The sequence below is a fragment of the Magnolia sinica genome, chromosome 8 (genome assembly GCF_029962835.1).
Source record: "Magnolia sinica isolate HGM2019 chromosome 8, MsV1, whole genome shotgun sequence".
Classification (NCBI taxonomy): Eukaryota; Viridiplantae; Streptophyta; class Magnoliopsida; order Magnoliales; family Magnoliaceae; genus Magnolia; species Magnolia sinica.
The window spans coordinates 4,004,918-4,025,977 of NC_080580.1; the positions used below are offsets into that span (position 1 = coordinate 4,004,918).

Below are 21,060 nucleotides of genomic sequence, written 5' to 3' on the forward strand. Positions count from 1 at the left end.
AATAGTCTTAAACTTGGAGGGATGTTTGAGGGTTCCTCTTCCTCGCCCTTTACCACTACGGCATATATCTCGCCGGTTTCCTTGGATTCCTCTATGAATTCCTGAATGGTCAAGAGGGAACTCCCCTCCACTTTAGAAGCTTCAGGGTGGTTCTCTGGTGCTATATGGGAAATGATTATTTTTTGACTATCCTTGACGAATATGTAGACATTATCTCGTCCCCGATGGGTCACATCACGGTATGACTGCTAGGGTCGACCGAGTAGTATATGACAAGCTTCCATGTTGACCACGTCACAAAGTATTTGATCCTTATAATTTTTGTCAATTGAAAACGAGATAGTGCATTGTTTACGGGGAAGGATGCTTCATCGTTGGTAGCTGCAACTTGTCTACCATAACTCTTGAGACGATGTTCTCGCTACTACCACTGTCTATGATTACATCACAGACCTTTCTGTTGACAGTACACCGAGTACGAAATATATTGTGTCACTGTTGATGTAATTTCTTTCGTGGGGCATACAGTAATCGCCTCACAACTAGAACTTTGTCACGATCCTCGCCTGTCACTTCATCTCCACCTGCTATTTCTTTTGTGGTTTGTTTATGTTCATTAAAGCCATGGTCTGCTTCTGCGGCCTCATGTTCAGTGCCCCCTTCGTTTATAGTCAAGTGTGCTGCGGGACGTTGAGGACAAGTATTTGATAAGTGGCCTAGTTGGCCACAGCAGTAACAATTGTTCGACCTTGACCAAGCATAAGGATTTGAAATCCTACTTGGACCTGTTGTTGTGGGTGCTGCACGTTGAGATCTGAATGAGCCACTCCCCGTATCACGGTTTGCGGTTGTAGGAGGTTGAGGACGTTCTTCTACTGGATTTTTTCCTCGTGCCAACACTGGATCTTGCGTGGGACCCGTTATGGGGAGTCGAGTTGAAGGATATGGACAAGCAGGGGCTCTTGCAAGTTCTATTTCTGCCCTACCCGCCAATTGAACTGCTTCATCCATAGTCCCGACTGGGTACATCTGAACTCGGTCCTGAATGGTCGGTCGCAACCTACCTATAAATCGTGCCACCTTCTGTGACTCAAATTCTGACAGATCGTTTCGTGTAGCCAATCGTTAGAATTCTTTAGTATAATCTGTGACGGTTCGATTTCATTGTCAGCAATTTTGATATTGCTGGAATAATATTTGCTTATAATCACTGTAGAGAAATCGTGATCGAAGAAGACGTCTCATCCGTGGAGCTGATGAGATGGGCGCCTTGTTTTGGAGGGCTCGTGAGAGTTGTAATTATTTTCACTATGCAAAAGTACCAGATTTTAATTTAAACGCTACCAATTTTACCCTTTTATGATATGGCACGTCCATATAATTAAAATATCTCTCTACTTCGGCTAGCCAATTGAGAAAATATTCTATACGTAATAAACCGTTAAAACTAGGAAGTTCAGCCTTACCTCGATAGTCTCTTTCAACACGATCTAGATGATCACCGCCATGGATTGGTTGTCGTACAAAACCCTCATTAAGGTCCTCGTCGCTAGAACTTGAATCATCTGGTGTAGCCCTACGGTTTGTCACTGGTAGTGTTCTACGAAAATCGGGGTTGCGTCGTACAACAACCATGGTTGGTGGAGCAATCAAAGGTGGTGGAGCACCGCATAGGGCTCGGGGCGGAAGTAGTGCATCCGCAAGACGGTCGAGAGTTGCCTACAGTCCTTGCATGGTCAATTGACTCTCCCGGTGGAAAGCTTCCATTCTTTTCGAAAGATAACGAATCCCTGAATCACCGTCTACAGGATTTTGATTTATACCTTCGTTGTTTGCCATCGGCCCTAGGGGAATCCTCGCTTTGATACCAATTGACGCAAGGATGAATGTGATGAGGATAACTACTCCGAATCCATGGAGCTTCTCTGGACTCCTCATAGAGACTTCTTGAATCCACAAGGAAAGAAAGCAGAAAAATAGAAATAAATTTTAAGAAATCTGAAATTGATTAATTGATGACTAAAAACGAGTTCACAACCCTTTAAATAGGGGTACCAAGCAATGAGAAAGAAATCAGAATTAAACTATAACTAAAACTCCTAGAATCCGTGACTTACTATAAATAGTAAACTTACTATTTATAGATAGTCATGATGTCTCCAGTGTGCAAGGTTTTCGACCAAAAGTAGCTCGTTTTACCCCAAAATCATATATTTTACGTCAGGTAACTCATTTCGGATTGCGAGATACGCCCGATTTAAGGTCCGACGGTCCGGATCACTTCTGTCGTCGACCGGGCCTTTTCTGATCCATCTTGGCCATGAAATTGTCTGCGACCCGCTCTACATCACAAACCTAGGAATAAATTTCATAATTAAACTACAACTAAAACTTCATAAAATTCGCAACTTACTATAAATAGTAAATTTACTATTTATAGTAAGTATCCCATGTGGCTTAACCATGTTATTCTTCTAAATTTCTAAATACTTTTCATGTTCGACACAATTCTTAAACCCAACGGATGAAGAGTTATAATCAAACCAAAACTTACTAAAAATAGTAAAAACAGAAATAAACATGGAATTTGACCGTTGATATGATGGAATCTCACAAATTCGGCATGGGGAACCTGGCATAGCCAGGTTGGTTGGCCAAAGTAGCTCGTCATACCCCAAAATCATATATGGTACGTTGAGTAACTCATTCTGATTTACGAGATATGCCTGTTTTAAGGTTCCAACGGTCTTGATGACTTCGGCCTTTTATCGGGCCTTCTCTAGTCCATCTTGGACATAAAAGTGTCCGTCACCCGCTTTACATCATACACATCACACGAACAATCGAATTTGAGCCAACAATACCACGTCAAAGTTACAAAAGAGACTTGTGTGCACAAATTACAACCTTAATGTTAGGGTTGTCCACGAGCCAAGCCGGCTCGAAAAGCTTGGTCGGCTTGGATAGATCTAGCTCGGCTTGACTTGATTCAAGGTAAGCTCGCTTCAGCTCGATCCACTAGTTCACCTCGAGCTCAACTCGAAAGGTTTGACAAACAAGCCAAGCTCCAATGGTAAGCTTGAGCTCAATCGAGCTCAAACTCAAGAAGAGCACGGACAAGCCAAGCTCCAATGGAAAGAGCTCGTTGTACAACCCTACTTAATGTGAAATTGCTTTAATAATTTGTGTTTGAAATACCATTCCAAACATTCAAACACCTCATAAAATTTACAAACACTTGGATATTGGATAAAATAAGTACAATCTTCCTACTTAAAACACATAAATTCACAAACCCAATTCAAAATGCATAAAAACTCCTTCCTCCCAACTACCCATGTACAATCCCAGTAGGCCGCTTATACGTATACCACCTTGCAATCATGAGGTAAATGAAGAAATTCACCAAACTCATCACAGCCAAAAGCCAGTAGAAATAGTCAAGGTGACCATGATTCAGATTCTCCGGCAACCATCCAACCTTCCCATCCCTAGTCGTCACATCCTTCACAATCGTAACAAGCAGCGAACTCAGATAATTCCCAAGCGCAACCGTGGTAAGCGACAACGCCGAACACATGCTCCTCATCGCATCAGGTGCTTGATCATAAAAGAACTCAAGCTGACCAATGAAAGTAAAAACTTCAGCAGCTCCCACAATGAAATACTGAGGAACTTGCCAGAATATCGATAACGGTACATATTTCAAATCGTAGTAGTTATTTCTCCTCACCATACGTAACCTTACGAGTTCTAAAATACCTCCAGCTACCATAGAGAAGATTGAAATGATGAGACCAATTCCCATCCGTTGTAACTGAGTGAAGCCACGAACATGACCGGTATAACGGCGAGCGATAGGGATTATGAGTCTGTCGTAGATTGGAACCCAGAAGATAACGGCGATGGTGTCGAAGATGGAGAGAGATGCTGAGGGGATTTCGAAGTGGGGTCCCATGCTGGGGTCCATCTTATTGCCTTGAAGAACGAACATGGTGCTCATTTGACTGTAGACGGTGGCGAAAATGATGCCGCTGGCCCATATGGGGAGTAGGCGTATGATGGATTTGAGTTCTTCGACTTGGGTTACGGTGCAAAGCTTCCATGGATTGATTGGGGTTTTGATGTCGTCGGTTCCGGTTACAACGGCTGCCTTGTCAAAGAATCTGCACCGTTAGATGATGGTGGTTAAGATGGGGCAGGAAGGATCATGTACAGTTATAGGACCATAGTTTAAACCTTGTTCAGTACTAGAATTATGTTGTTGTCAGATGTCTTAAATTTGACTTTCACCGTTGGATGACATTGAATAGGCTTCGATGTCATCGAAGTCAGTTCAATGACGTCGAAGCCAATTGATGCCATCGAGTTATTTTTGAATCTCTGCCTCTTGTTGCGGACATATTTTGTCATTCTTCGATGACATCGAAGATTGCTCGATGTCATTTATGTAGATTTTCTGCAGAAATGCAGATTTTACGGATTTTCTTCATATTCCATTTTGGTTTCTTTCTAAACTTACATAAATAGATGTATATTGGACTGTAAAGCATTTTAAGGCATTGTAAGGTTTCTAAAAAGGTTCTAAAGTTTCTAAAAGGATTTATAGGTTTCGAGGAGTGAGAAATGTAAGGTAGAATTAAGAATGAGGTAGAACCATGATTTATATATTTCATTGATGCCATCCATCCATTTTTTTTAAAGATCATTTTAAGTTATGAAACTAAGAATGAGGTAGAACCTAATCTCAAGTGGACCACACAGTTTTAATTGAACGCCTACCATTAAAAACTTCTTGGGGCCACGAAAGTTTTAAATCAAGCTGATATTTTTCCCCCCTTCATCCCGTTCTGGAAGATATAATCAACAGGTTGGATGTCAAATAAACATTACATTGGGCCCTAGGATGTTCTTAACAGTGGAAATTCAATCACTACTGTTTTCCGGTGGTGTGGTCCACCTGAGTTTTAGATCTCTCCCATTTCTGGGATCAAGCCCTAAAATGATATAAAAAAATGGATGGACGGCGTAGATAAAACATACAAATCATGGTGGGGCCCACAGAGCACCGACCACTAGCCACCTGGCTAGTGGCAGCGCCATTAAAATTACAGACCAGAATCCTCTACAACCAGCGGCTGTACGCAACGGGTACAACAACAGCACTCTGTAGGGCCCACCGTGTTGTTTATATAATATCCATACCGTCCATCAGGTGCCCCTGATCCAAAACGCAGGAGTGCCACAACCTGATGGATGACATGCACGTCCCACACACATGACACAACCGTGTGGTGGGCCCGAGCCATCCTGGCCTACCTTCACTTTTCCAGACATACTTCAATCCAATGCAGAGATACTGTTACTTGTTTGTTTCACTGCAGGAAGAACATAATCCATCTCAAAACAAACTACCATTGGCCCACTGATGAATGATCAGGCCTGGATGGACCCCACGATTTCCATTAACCTTACCTGAACTGTTCGGTATGATCGAGCTTTCTACTTCCTTTAATTAAAGACTCCTCATCTGCATTCTCATACAGAAGAGCTTTATCTGCAGGCACTTCCACCTGAAATTTCCTAAAAGATGCAACCATGACCTGAAAAATCCTTGTTAATGGGCTTCCACCAGGTTTCTGGTGGCGGTACAACCGGGTTCCGGAGAAGAAGCTAATGACTGCAATTGCCATCGCTACCGCCGGAATTCCAAACCCCAATCCCCACCCTTTATTCATCTGTATCCACACCAAAACGGACCCTGCAATGAGTGCGCCGACATTGATAGAGAGGTAGAACCAGTTGAAGAAAGAGCTCTTCCTTTTCTTCTCAGACTCATCTGAGTCGTCGAACTGGTCTGCCCCAAAGGATGATACACATGGCTTGATTCCACCGGTCCCGAGTGCGATGATGTAGATTGCCACATAGAATACTACCTTTTCATTCGTCGTCGGGTGGCAAACCTTGTCATGGCAAGACGGTTTTAGTCCGTTGACGGTAGCCGACAATGTTAATAACGTCATCCCCTGCATTCAATCGAAAACATGCTATATGAGCTTGAGGAATTATACTTGCCTATGGTGATCAGGACTGTTGATTTGGTGGGCCACCGTGAACTGTTTAGCCCCTTTACTAGTGTTTGAAAATGACGCAGGGATAGACCTAATTAATGACCTCGATCATCGTCTTCCTCTAGGGATAACTAATCTGAATCGACGTCTCCGGAATCCTCATAAAGATATCTCCAATACAAGAGTGAAAAATTTTTAAAAGTAGAAATAAAAAAATAAAAATAAAAATTACAATCCTTTAAATTGTGATACCAAACCAAGTTACAGAATCAAACTCACTAAAATTCGTAACTTACCATAAATGGTAAACTTATTATTTATATATGGTCATGATTCCTACCGGACCAAATTCATGATTTAATATAAATAGTAATCTTTCTATTTATAAACGGTCATGATTACTACTAAACTTCATGGTTTTCAGCAAAAAAAATAGTGTCTTATTTGGCTTATCATGTTGTTCTCCTAATTTTTCTAAACACTTTTCATATTGGACACAACTCCTAAAGTTTAAAGAAACTTACTATAAATAATAAAAATGAAACTTAAAAGAATAATTTGCTAGGCAACCCAAGTTGGGTAGCTAAAGTAGCTTCTCCTACCCAAAATCATATATGGTAAGTTGAATAACTCATTCTGATTTGCAAAATACACTTGTTTTAAAGTTCTGACGGTCCGGATCACTTTGACCTCCGAACGAGCCTTCTCTAGTCCAACTTGGACATAAAAGTGTCTGTGACCTGCTCTACATAAAAAAAGAATAAAAAAAAAGAAAAAAGGATATGTTACTCAAAATGCTAGCAACTATCCATGTTCAAACTCAGCCCACTAACTCAACAGCCCAATCATGATGAACATTAACCTTTAAGCTTAGCTAGCATATTCAAGAACTTAAAAACTTGAAGCTACTCCAGCAACTGGAAGATGAGTTGAGACCGAATTGACTCGGAACTCAATTGAGTACTCTATCTATTTAAATACTTCCAGCATAGCAAGTTGAATGAGTTTTTAGAGAAACCTAATTTGAGTTTATCTGAATCTTGATTCGATCGACTTGTCTCAGTTCATCAAATGTGAGATCTTACAAAAACATAGATGGTTGAGAAAGTGGCAATCGTCCAATATCTTCCCAAGTAGGCATCAGCCACAAACGCTCCGATCAATGGTGTAATGTAGCATGTTCCAGCCCAGTTCGTAACATTGTTCGCTGCTGTAGTGGTGCCCTGGTTGAAATTACCCTCAAGATAATTCACCAGATTGGAGTTTACGCCGTAGTATGCAAGCCTTTCACAGAATTCATTTCCTGCAGTATATGTGATATTACACTCCTTTCCATTATAAGATCTCAAATGATTAGGAATTAGATTTCAATGGATGAAAGTTAGGCTATGTTTGAATGTTTGCTTGAATTCACTTACATTTATTCAATTCAATAAAGAGTAGATGACTGAAATTTCAGTTGCTGTATTTTCAAATTCAAATTGTGATTTGGGGTTTGGTTGTCATCACTTAACTGAATTTCTTTCAATCTCACTTTGGTCATTTCCTCTATAATGAAATTGGATGAATTGCAATTCAGTTCAATTGGGCATCCAAACGCGTCCTTACCGAGGATGAATGGACAGGCTATCCAGTTCCCAGTCTTGCTCCTGATCACAGGCTTGTTATGAAGATCCACCGTCCCATCTTTCGTGTAGATATCGTTGTCTATGGAAGGCAGGCCATTTTTCGTGTAGATATCATTGTCTACAGAAGGCGGCCCATCTTTCGTGTGGCCATTACTGTTTTCTTCCATCGATCTCTTGTGAAAGAGCTATTCCTGTGTGGGTTGTAGTGTTATTTTGAGTATTCACCTGCAATTTCTGCAATTTGGATTACTAAAATCAGTACTAGTTGAATGCAAGCACATAACATTTCATCATGTGAAGCCTGGTATTGATGAGTATCAATCACTGATCACTGTAATGCAGAAGAAACATCCGGCCAAGCAGCAATCCAAACCGTTGATATGATGAGTTTATTAAAAATTTCCCTGACTGGAAGATCCTAGCCATCATCATGAATGTGGTGATTGTCACTGTATTTTCTGGTCACCGATGGAAATGTTACGAGTTTCTGGGTTGGGGGACTTTGGGTGTGCACGAACCATCCACAATGCGGCCCATCATATCAACGGCTTGGATCAACATAACCCAATTTTTCATAACAACTGTTTGGTGGGTGGTTGATCCACTTTGGACCGGTTTCTCAGGATTAGAGCTGGGCGCAGTACGACTTACCTCGGCAAACTCGACTCGTCTGACTCGTTCAGATTCGACTCAATCCGAACCAAGTGGGAGAGTCGATCTGAATCGAGTTGACTTCATCCGATCCGAACTCAAACCGAGTCGAGTTCGAGTCACACGGTAACTTGACTTGACTCGAAATCCAACTCGGGACCGACTAAACTCAGACACATGTGTGTGTGTGTGTGTGTAACTAGGTTTTGAATTGATGGAGAGGTTGCAATTCTGGCAAGTGAATCTAGGTTTTGAGTTGTGATTTTAGCTCGTGGATATATATCCATTGCACCTAACCTGACTCGGTACTTGTGACTGCATTGGACTCAGTTCGGAATAGTCTAGGCCAGACCCGAACTCGGATCGGGTCAGCCATGCTGGACTCGTTACCGAGTCGGGTCGAGTTCGATCAGGCCTATTTCAAAACCAGTTGAGTTGGTACGTCAGCCCTAACTCGGTCCAACTCGACTCAATGCCCAGCTCTACTCGGGACTCAAGCAAGGTCTAAAGACTCAGTGACTCAGGACCGACTCGTTTGGCTCTCGGCCAAGTCACCCCATATTTTCAATGCTGACTCAGTGGCTGAGTCAACTCAAACGAATTGAATCAGACTCGGACAAGTGGCAAATCCTTGGCTTGGTCACGACTCAGGTCTAGACTCAAGAAAAAGAGAAGACAGTGACTCAGTCGGCAGAACTCGTTCTAACTCAGATGAAACTCGACAAAGCTTCACAAAGATGAAAAAAATGAACGGAGATCCAATCTGTTGATCTGAGAACATGCACGGATGAAGGTTACCGGCGTGAAAATCTTCAAGATTAGAAGATCCTAAATGGCCCGCAAAACAACAGTTAAGTGGACGGTCGATATTCAAAGTAAAAAATGTTGAATGATCAGAGTGTTAAATATTAGAATCTGAGAGCATACTCCATCTAAGTTGAGAGGCCCATCATTTAAACGGTCTGGATCACCAAAACATGACCTCATATTCTATATCAATGCCTTGGGATGTACTCTAGCAAACTTCATATAGACAGCTACGGTGGTCCAAATTTCAGGCTGTTCCACGACTCATCAGGTGTGACAGTTTACCAAACAAATGGACGGCTGAGTGGGGTCATACACTGTGGCCCACCTGATGGGCAGTTCTGATATGGCATGCGTGACACGTGCGGCCACATCAAAAGGGCTGTCAAAATGATCCAGAGACCATCTACGATCGTGTCCGACCATATGATAAGAGGCAACCTCCGTGGATTGCACATGATCATAAAGTCACCCCATTAGATAATCAAAGCCGTCCAATTAAGGGGCCCCAACATGGACCAACAGAACACGTTTAACGTTCATCTAACAAGCCTGGACGGCTATGATCGATCTGATCACGGCGATCGATTTGTTATGTTTTAAAGCTATTTTGGACCGTAAAAAGGGAACAAGAATCCTAAATTCTCACCTGTTTCTTCAAAGAGTCATCACAACCGTCGGATTACACGTGACCACCCAAGGAAAGCTTCTGATGGAAGGGAAGGAGAGAAAGGAAGGATAGAAATGAAAGGAGATTCTATTGTATGTTTGGACAGTATGAGGCGTGGGCTTCATGATCCCTTCCCTCTCATTTTATATATAGTACGTGAAAAGCACTGGGTGTGGCCCACCTGTCACGTTCGATGGGATTAAGGCCGTAACTTCTAAAATGCTCTGCCATGTATATTATTAAATATAGAAGGGCATGATGGTACCCTTTTGTCCCTATATTTGGAGGTTTGCTCCACACACATGCACCATTACACGTTTGACACGTTCTTACCTGGCATGTTCGTGGGATATCTGAGCCAAGCATTAGGTGGGCCCATAGTTCATATGGTCCGGTACGAAAATCGAGACCGGTTGGTTCATCATACCGGCACACTTTTAATAAAACAATGGACGGTGGAAAGGAATTGCGGACGGTGCCCGCATTATAAATAAACTGGTCTGATGGCCCTGATCTTTGGTCGAACGGTGTCCCGCATTATGCACAGATCAGATCAGATGGGTCGATTACAACCGTCAATTTGGTGGGCCTTAAAACCATGGAACCTACAAATCCATGGTTAATTCCGTTTGACTAGTGTGAATAGAGTTAGAGATAGCTTTTGACTAAGTCCCACACTTCATGGGAACAGGGAACGGATTGGCTACTCCCCCTGACACCAGCCAATGGCTGGTGGTCGGTGCTATGTGGGCCCCACCATGATGTATGTGTTTCATCCATGCCGTCCATATATTTTTAAAGATAATTTTAAGGCATGAGACCAAAAATTAGATATATCCAAATCTTAAATGGACCACGTTACAGGAAATAGTTTTGAATGAGCGTCAACCATTAAAAATATTTTGGGGCCATAAAAGTTTTGGATCGAGATGATTTTTGTTTTTACCCTTCATCTGGGCCTGTATAACCTAATAAACATATTGGATGTCAAATAAACAGTACAGTGGGCCTTAGGAGGATTTTAATGATGGATATCCAATCACTATTATTTTCATGTGGTGTGGTCCACCTGAGATCTATATACCTCTAAGTTTTGGAATAAATACTAAAATGATCTTTAAAAATGGATGAACGTAATGGATGAAATACATACATCGTGGTGGGGCCCACAGAGCACCGACCACCAGCCACGGGGCTAGTGTCAGGGGGAGTAGCCAATCCGTTTCCATGGGAACATGAGGCCGGTTCTTCTCCAACGTTTGTAGAATAGCTTATAGTACAACTCCATGTGTGGGGCCCACCGTGATGTCTACATAAAATCCAACCCGTCTATCATGAGATTCACCTCATATTCTCTTGGATTCACAGGACAGTCCGATCTAAAACTCATGTGACCAACATCATCTAAAATTAAGCATAAGACCTCTTAAAATGCAACTAGTGTAAAAATTCCAACAGATTAGGCATTTACAACATCCAACACGTCCAAACGGTGGACCCCACCACAAAGATCACTTGATGGAAATAACAGATTGATCCACCAGTCAGTTTCGACGGACACATAAATTGAATAAAATTGCGGTCTTCCATCGTTTTCCACCGTTGTACCCAACTATGAGTCGATCGACCTTAATCTTTTGTGCCAGTCTTCTTCATTGTGGGGCCCATATTTTGGATGGCTCTGATAGCATATGCAATTGACATGTTGGTACCTAAAAGCTAGTCGGACGGTAAATTACAATTGAATTTGTTCGGCACTACGGACCAAAATAGCCCATCTACTTGAGTGGGCCCCGAATGGATGTTGGATCTAGACCGTCCATCTAGTGGGTTCTAACCATGGATGGTTCCAGATGACCAACCTGTTCCCTAGATGGTGACCTTCAAATGATTGTCCAGAATGAAAATTGATGGATAGGATCATCCATCCTGCCAGATTTTCAACCAAGAGCCATCCACTCACAATTCTCACTAGTTAGTCGGTCCGGAGTCCTCACCCACAAAAATATCACATATGCGATGTCTAATGCCCTGTCCTGATCGTCCACGACAAATCTGAGTGGGCCACCGAGAAACACACCCTTTTTGAGTGTGAAATGGAAGCGGATTGCGTACTGCGCAACTCAGTACGCTATTGCGTACTTAGTAAATTCTGTGGGGCCCATTTTGGATGTATGTGTATTATCCAAGCTGTCCATACGTTTTATCACATCATTTAAGTAAATGATACCAAAAGAGAAACATATCCAAAGTTAAAATGGACCACACCAGAGGAAATAGTGGGGACAAAGACGTCCACCATTGAAACCGTCCTAGGGCCCACAGTGATTTTTATTTTTATCCAACCTGTTCATAAGGTTAAAAAGATAAGGTTTAAGTTATAAAAAGAATATCATCTTGATCTAAAACTTCTGTGGCTACCAAGAAATCTTCAATAGTAGGAATTCAATTCCTACTGTTTCCTTTGATGTGGTCCACTTGAGTTTTTTATATGGTTCAATTCTTATATTAAGGGATATAATGATCTTTTAAGACGGATGGACGTCGTGGATAATATACATACATGACGATAGGCCCCACAGATTTTAATCAGTACGTAACCTGCTTCCGTGTGAAACAAACGATTAACAGAGGAATGGGTTGGAAAGGGGAGTTATTGGTACTCTGGCTGCGTATGACGCTTGATATGCAGGCACTTACAAATGGTACCCGTTGCAAAGTTATTTTGGAACACAATATCCCTGAGTTACAATCTAAAAATCAGATTGGTTGAACAATCCTAACCTCTGATTCTTGGAGATTTGTTTTTTGGAAATAAGTCTATTGGAAAATTTTCATTTTTAACCGTCCAATAAATGTCCAGCAATCTGATAGTTAGATAAGAAAATAACAACAATATTTGGTATACGAAGCATCTAAACTGGTTCCCGTAATTTGGACGGTTTAGTTTGAAGTAATTGCATGCCAAGACGCGACTTTGCAGTAACTTCTAACTGCCTGTGTATCATCCATCACACTCTGCCGGAGTACCAAAGTATTTCTAGCTGATTTGTCTGCACCAATTTGTTCTATTAGTAATGCCTTGCCATTCCCGCCTATGGCTGTTACTTTCACACGTCATCTATCGCCTTTCACTGTCTGTACATCACAAAATATCAAATGAGATGGAAGACATCCAAACATGTTCTAGCCATGAGTAAACTTGGGTTCGATATGATGAAGTGGGGCCCATAGTTTAGTGATCCGGACCATTCATTTGTTGCAATACATCGTAGATGGACCATGACCCAAATATTTCACAGATTGGAAGATCCTAGACACCGATCTTTCTCCCTCTTTCCAGGTGAATGTGAACTGCTGATGGGCTTGTGTTTTTTTCACCATCTATTTATTGGCTAGAGATTGAAAGCTTAGGATTGTCATAGTGGAGATTTTGTGATCATACCGTCAAGGGGAGCAGACCAATTATCTGGATCGTTGAATAGTGGGCCTCACTTGTAGAAAAAATAAAATCTGAGTATTACTTTGATGACGTGGGACGCAGAGGATCATGTGATACTCCGTGGACATCAAGGAGGTACGAGCTGCAAATGCGCTGCACTAATCTGACGGTCGCTGTCTAGAGGTCTCAAAGTGCAACCGGTTAGACCATAAGCGACCGTCCATCGACCTGATAACTTCCAACCTGTCATGTTCGTTTTAATCCACACCGTTCAATGGGTGGGCCCCAAGGGTCTTCAGATGTGTGGAAACAGAGCCGTGGGTATACCATATGCTATCTCAAGCTTTATCTACTCTCTGCCAATGCGGATGAAAACCATTCGGTTGTATACGTAGCACTTTTTTTTTTCTTATTTTTTTTTTTAACGCACGCACACACACCCCCACACACTCACACCGTAGTGGAATTTCACCACCTTTGGGTACTCGAACCCTTGACCCGGTGTGTATACGTAGCACTTGTAGATAATCACATGGACCATTGATTTGTTAGATAAAACGGAGACGTGCGGTTGCCTGGAAGGCAAGCTTTCAAGCAGGCATCGATTAGTGGTCTGATATAACATTTTAAATTTTTGTTATTTTGATTTGTCAAAATTTTTTAATTTTTTCTTATATATAACTAGCCATGTCATTATTTACTGACCCTTAACGTTCGAGGTGAGCTTATACGTAGCTGATACTGATAAAGAACTGTACAAATAAGATTGATCAACCGTAGAAAATCAATCAATCTAATCGATCACTTAAACATCAAATTTAGTCTCATGATTTATTCATATAGGGCCTAAATCTAACCGACCTGTCACTGATTAATCAAACAACCGTAACTAAATTAGATATCTACCCAAACCCGAGCTAGTTAAGGGTCGGACCTTAATTAATAAACCAAATCAACCCAATTACTCTTTATCCTAAAACCGACGATTTAGAGTGATCATGACTGAATTACCATTTTCGTTAATTTCGAATAGGCCATTCTGTGAACTTAAGTAATCCATACCTCAACAACTGCGCCCAAGAAATTTTCCTACCCAATTTACTCAAGAAATGTCCCGATTACCCGAACAAGCTCTACACCGCTCGTTAGTGGGCCACTAGCTCCGAAATTATAGAGTAATGTCCATCTCACTGGGCTTGTGGTCCATCGTGGGCAATGAATTCAAACAACGCTTGGAAACGGACGATCTGCGCCGTCTAGCCGGTGCTTGTAAAACACAACTCTCCCAAGTAATAACCTAAAATCTAAATTTTTAAAACAATTAGCCCTGCTACTTAGGACAATAAATTATGACATTTCAGCCATCGGATTTCACCCAAATTTGCACTGTAGGTTGAAGATATTTTTCTGCACTCGTTCGCCAAATCCGACCCTTGATCGAGGAACGGTTACCGTTAATTGCAAATCGGACCCTTACGATAAATTCCCGAATCCATTTGCCGTCAAACCTTGGACAACCCCTCTTCAGATCATAGGGCACCCATCCCATAATTCAGATGGGCCAGGGGGCCATCAGGCAGCCTTGAAAGCCATAAGTGGGCCCCAAAGGGGCACTTGATGGAATAATTGGCACCTAGGGCCATTTGAACTAAACTGCAGGGTATATAACCCTTTAAGCCCTCTCTCCCTCACTCCCACAAAAATATTCCAACAACTGAGAGAGAGAGAGAAGAGAGAGAAAGAGAGAGAGAGAGAGAGGGAGGGTGTGAGTGCTTGGGGAGCTAGGAAATTGGAATTCCCGCACTCCTACCTCCGACATGCGCCGGAAAGCTGGGCCCTACCACTGTAAAGACGAAGTGTGGCCGATCCAAGGTAATAAATTTGAGCTCTCACCATTTTCTTAGCTAGGGCTGCATGCATGTGTCCTGACATGCGATTCCTTTGGCACAGGGCCCCGACACATCAATCTACATGAACTTCCAATCTACAATAGGTGCGGACCATTATCTCTAGGTGGCCTGTTATCATGCCTAAAGTGAACTTTAATGATTTTGTGTGGAAATTTTCTTGCATGTTGCTGTTTTAGTATGAATTTGCCGATTTAGGACTTATGCCTAAAATTTTCCTAAATTGGGAAAGGAATTTCAATTCTAAGTTCCCTGATGTATGCATTGTTGAATTGTCTGTCAATTTATGAAGTTGCATGTGCATTATCCCCAATCTTTTTGATTTCATAAGTTAGATCATGTTGCATGCAACTTACTTGTGTAGATTGGTGTATTGCTGTTTGTATTGTTGAATTGTTGAAATTTGTGGAACTCCTAGCTAGGAATGTCCCTGAATTTGCTGAATGTACACTATGGACTAGTACACATGCCTCTCGTAGATTTGAAATGGGGGAATTCAATACCCACCCCCCACTACGTTGGATGAATTCTCCCTATAGCTAGCTGCGGTGTTCATTCCCACACTGCGATCTTTTGAAACTTAGACTTACATATGTGTATAACTAAGAATTTCCTAAATTATGCACAGCGATGTCTTGTGCCCTAATTACGAATGCGGACTACAATCACACTTGCCTGATTTTCCTCACAACTACGAGTGGATTGACTTCTACTTGTTGGTATTACATTTATACATTACGCCCTTTTTGAATCGGTCAGCCAATCGGAACTTTCTTAGGCAACCCTTTTTGTTGGGTCAGCCCATGGGCAAGTTTGGCCCGACTAGCCAAACTGCGAATTGTCGGCTGTAGTTGGACTACGCGAGACGTTGCTCTCAGGTCGTACAACCCGTGGTTCATCTCATGGGGACAAATTGGCCCATTAGTTGGTCATCCTTATACGTTAACCATGTTTATACACGTCTGTTGGAACCTGAGGCACCCTGTTCCCGTTTACGCCCATTGACAACCATTAATTGTGGCCCACAAAACTCATGAGCCGGGGATGGTGGAATGAGACACTATGCCTGAGCTGTCGGCCTACGCTAGGGTGACGAGCCTCCTCGTAATAACCAGTGAACACTATAACTTGTGAGCCGGGGATTGTGGAATGTGACACAATACCCGAGCTGTCAGCCTATGCTGGGGTGACGAGCCTCCCCATAGTGATCCGAGCAAGACTTTAATTGTCTTAAACACCTTCGTATAATCTTATTTATGGGAATGACGAACCCAAATGGGCCAAGGGTCGTGAAAGCCATACGGCCACGGCTGCAAGAGTCGAGCGATCGGATTATAGCATTGATCTGTCGGGGTATCTTGGTTTCCCCAAACTGCTGGATGAATGGACATAATTAGTCAACTTGGCTAACATTCACATTACATTGCATTGGTTACTTTGGCGATTTGGCAATTGAGGTTGCACTGAGGAAGTGTTTGTCATTCGCGATCATTAGATGTTGTCGCTCAAGGGAGTGTTGTTGTGAGAGTGTGCATCATATCATTGAATCATGCATTTGCATTAACCAGAGTATTTAGGATTCTTTGAATGTATGCCTTTCACTAAATTCGTTCCTGTGTATAATAATCTGTGTAATTTATTGTTAATGGTATCACTGAGTTAACTACTCACTCCCACTCTGGGACGATGTTTTAAAACACCAACCAGACCTCATCTTGGATGCAGGTACCAAAGAGCCTGATGCACTTGGATGAGGTGACCATTGGATAGTTTATTTTAATTCCAGAAATTACTTAAATGCCAGATAAAATGAACTATAGAACCCCGCTTCCGTAAAGCATAAGTGTCATTAGGGATATCTGGAGTTGAGTATCTTCTTGACCCCTAAAATCCGGGGTGAAACAAATGTTGTAAATTATCCTGGTTGTTTACGTGTCCGTATGCTTACCTTTAAAGGAGCAATACCTGGCCCATCTTATTAATACGGGTCCCACCTTTCAAAATAAGTAATTGTGTGTGTGTTTGTGATATATATATATCCTTCATGTAAGCTGTGGAGAACGGGTGGGATTCAACTTCATTGAGAGAAAGAGAGTCTTAAAAAAAAAAAAAAGATTCTCTCTTACACTCACAGAGAGAAATTTGGAATTGCAAGAGGATTTTCCACTAAAGCCTGAAAGGATTCTATATGGGGCCTATTATAATGTTTGTGATAAATCCAACCCGTCCATCCATTTTTTGAAATCATTTTATGACATGCGACTTAGATGAAGGGAAAAAATGTATATCAGCTTGGTATAAAACTTTCTTGGCCCCCAAGAAGTTTTTAATGGTGGCCATTCAATCAACACTATGCGGTCCACTTGAGATTTGGATAAACCTCATTTTTGGGCTCATATCATAAAATGACATGGAAGAATGGGTTGACGTTATGGATGAAACACATACATCATGGTAGGGCCCACAGATCACCAACTACTAGCCATCCGTTTCCTTCCGGAGCATCTAAGAGGCGGATTGCTTTATGACAGTCTGATATAGGGTGTGTGTGTGTATGTATGTATGTATGTATGTATGTATATATATATATGGAAATGGTTCTATACGGTGGAGTTCATGGGAACTTCTCATGAGGTCAAGCTGTGTGGGCCTCATCGTGATGCGTGTCGAACATAACACCCTACATTTGATGGGTTCCCTTTAAATGATGGGATATCCCAAAAATCAGCCCTATAAGGAACTCAGGTGAGTCATACCATCTAAAATCATATAAAGACATGCCTAAAACATATAAAAGCACTTGGTGGGGCACACCTGAAATTTGGATGCGTCTGATACTTGGTCTGACCCTTCATCCAAGTGGGGCACATATAATTGATGGGCTAGATTTGTGAGCCACGCCTAGGTGAGCCTAACAAATGATTATGAATGTTTTAATAGGAGGGTAACCCCTCTCAACTTTTGTACATGGTGTGGCCCACAAAAGTCATCGATTGACTTGATTTTTTAAGATCGAGGCCCACCATAGAATGGTGCATCTAACTGATGGGGTAGATTTTCGACACGCATCACGGTAGGGCCCACACAACTAGACCTCATGGGAAGTTCCCATGAGGTCGACCGCATAGAATCTGGGACCCATGTGAGCATTCATTGTGTTACCTTGTAGGACGAACATGGTGGTCATCTGGCTATAATTTATAGCTAGATGACCACCATGTTCGTCCTACAAGGTAACACAATGAATGCTCACATGGGCCCCATCTTCAAGATTTCATCAATGTCCCTCTATATCTTCAACACCATTGTCGTCATCTTCTAGGCTCCGGTCTATGACAAGTTCATCGTCCTATTCGCTAGGCAGGGAATTGGCCTAGTTATCTCCATGTTCTTTATGTCGGCTGCTGGAGTCCTAGAGCTCGTGAGACTCGACATTGTGAGGAGGAACAACTACTACGACCGCGAGGAGCTGCCAATATCCATCTTCTGGCAGGTCCCACAATATTTCATTGTGGGAGCCGCCGAGGTGTTCACATTCATTGGTCAGTTGGGGTTCTTCTATGATCACGCACTCAACGCTATGCGGAGCATGTGCACTGCTCTATCGCTCACGACTGTCTTACTAGGCAACTACCTTAGCACGCTTCTCGTCATGACAGTCACACATATGACGACGAAGGGAGGTAAGCTCGGGTGGATACCGGATAACCTCAATTGAGGCCACCTCAACTATTTCTACTGGCTTTTGGGCTTGCTCAGCCTCATCAATTTCGGTATTTATCTCTAGATCTCTAAGTGGTACACTTACAAGAAGACCATAGGGGCCGTTCGTGGGTAGCAGCGAGCCGGCGCATTGTGCATAACACATGTGCACTGTACATTGTACATGTGTGGGGATGTCTGTAGCTGAGTTTGGAGAAACATTTAAAAGGGATGAAAGTATTTAATATATTTCTAACGTGTGTTTCTAGTGACTGTTTTGATGTTTTTAGCTTTAAAATATCTGTAAATTTAGTAGAGATTGTTTCTGGATTTCTATATTGTGTTGGGATTTGGATGAATGGAGTTTTTATGGGCTTTCAATCGTTTCTTTTATTTGATTTATATACTTTATAAGGTCTGCTTTATGGACTTCTCGACATATTCCACCTTCCTCTTTTGCTATATGTTAAAAACCCATCTTTTAGTATTGCTAAATAACTCATTTCCTTTTTCATATATGGTTACAAAGCAACTATTACGTCCATTGACAACTAAATTTCATCATTTACCATTAAAATGATGCATTTGCATCAATACAATCACATGATCTAGATCATCCTAGCATCCATTGCGTTTTATTAAGACCATCTAAATGGCGGATCAAAACTACTAAAATGTTTTGGACGACCTTTTAATATTGAATTTCTCTCGTCTCTACAAAGTAAAAGGAAAATGCATAATTTTATTCGATCGAAAGATTTAATGATCAAATAAAATTATGCTTTACTTATGCAAGGACGGATGCACATTTTTAGGAGCCTATGTAGCGAAAGATTCCATGGGGTCTATGGGGCTTGTTATGGCAACTGTGTGACATACACCTCAAACATATTTCACTTTTAACTCATTTTTGGATGTTAGACCCGACAGAAACTCAAGTAGGTCACAAAATAAGAAACAATAGGGATGTGACACCTATCATTGAAATCATTTGAGGTGCAATTTTCTTTATTTTTTTGGGTGTAGCCACCCATTCTCTTCAAGGGAATAGATGTTCACGTCCTTGGGCACGTACGAGGGATGTTTTCAATTAGGAAACATCTCTTCTCCAAATGATTGTATATGAATGTTCACACTAACATATGGTGAAACCTAGTTTCCTTAGGCTTTTGTATGATTTTCTCCTATTATGTTATTTATACAAGGGGAAGATGTCTAGAGAGTGAGTATATTCTTCTGATCCATTATTGGCGAGAGAGTGTACTAAGAAAGAGTGGGAGAAAAGTTAGCCTTTTATTTTTAATTTTTCTTGTTTAAGTGAAGAAGAACTTTGTGTTGCTGTCTCGTCGAGGTAGGTATATTATTGACCCACATTAGGGCCTGTTTGGATTAGCAATGTGGTGTAAATGGGTAATGATCATCATTAATGCCATAGTTGGAAGTAAAACAGGGTATTTTCCCTACTCAATATATACCACCTCACAGCTCCACTTCCAACCATGAATATGCATATAAATTATTCATTGTGATTAGATATACATGTATGTAAATTCTTCAACATGTGTTATATTGTTCGTTTATTTTGAAATATCATTGTAGGGCATAGACCTCAAAAAGAGGCAAATCAAAAGCTCAAAGTGTACCACACCATAGAAACCAGTGGGACGATGACTGCCACTATTGAAACCTTCCTAAGGCCCACCGGGATGTTTATTTGCCATCCAACCTATTCATAACTTCACACATACCTAAATGGAGGGAAAACACAAGTATCATCCTAATCCAAAACTTTTGTGGACTCTAAGAAGTTTTCAATGTCAAGCGTTCAATCCCTAGTGCTTTCTGTGGTGTGGTCCATTTTCACTTTGAATCTGGCTTATTTTTTGTATCATTTTATAAAATGATCTCGCGAGATGGATTAACGGTGTTGATATAACTATGCCACATACATAATGGTTTGGTTGATTTTCTTTTGTGATTTTACATTGCTTGTATTAACCACATGGGGGTGTTTTTTCCCAACACTACATGTGCATTCTACATTCCATACCCATTATTTTTCTAAAACGCAAAGGCACGTTTGGTAGATGCAACTGTTTCTAACGGTATATTGTAGTAAGAAAATGGTTTTCTTTTTTCACTAAAAAAAAGAAAGAAAGTGAGGTATAGCTTTTATTTATTT

At 41.5% G+C, this 21,060-nt stretch overlaps 1 protein-coding gene across 1 annotated transcript; it reads right to left on the reverse strand.

Moving 5' to 3' along the window:
- Positions 1–3,221: 3,221 nt before the first annotated feature.
- On the reverse strand, positions 3,222–9,966 carry LOC131252634 (protein NRT1/ PTR FAMILY 8.1-like). The gene is made up of 5 exons (XM_058253283.1): positions 9,807–9,966; positions 7,680–7,933; positions 7,157–7,374; positions 5,476–6,026; positions 3,222–4,166 (listed from the first exon to the last, which is right to left on the reverse strand). Exons 2-5 carry the CDS (start codon positions 7,864–7,866, stop codon positions 3,332–3,334), a joined length of 1,791 nt encoding a protein of 596 aa, XP_058109266.1. The 5' UTR covers positions 7,867–7,933; positions 9,807–9,966; the 3' UTR covers positions 3,222–3,331.
- Between the last annotated feature and the right edge of the window lie 11,094 nt (positions 9,967–21,060).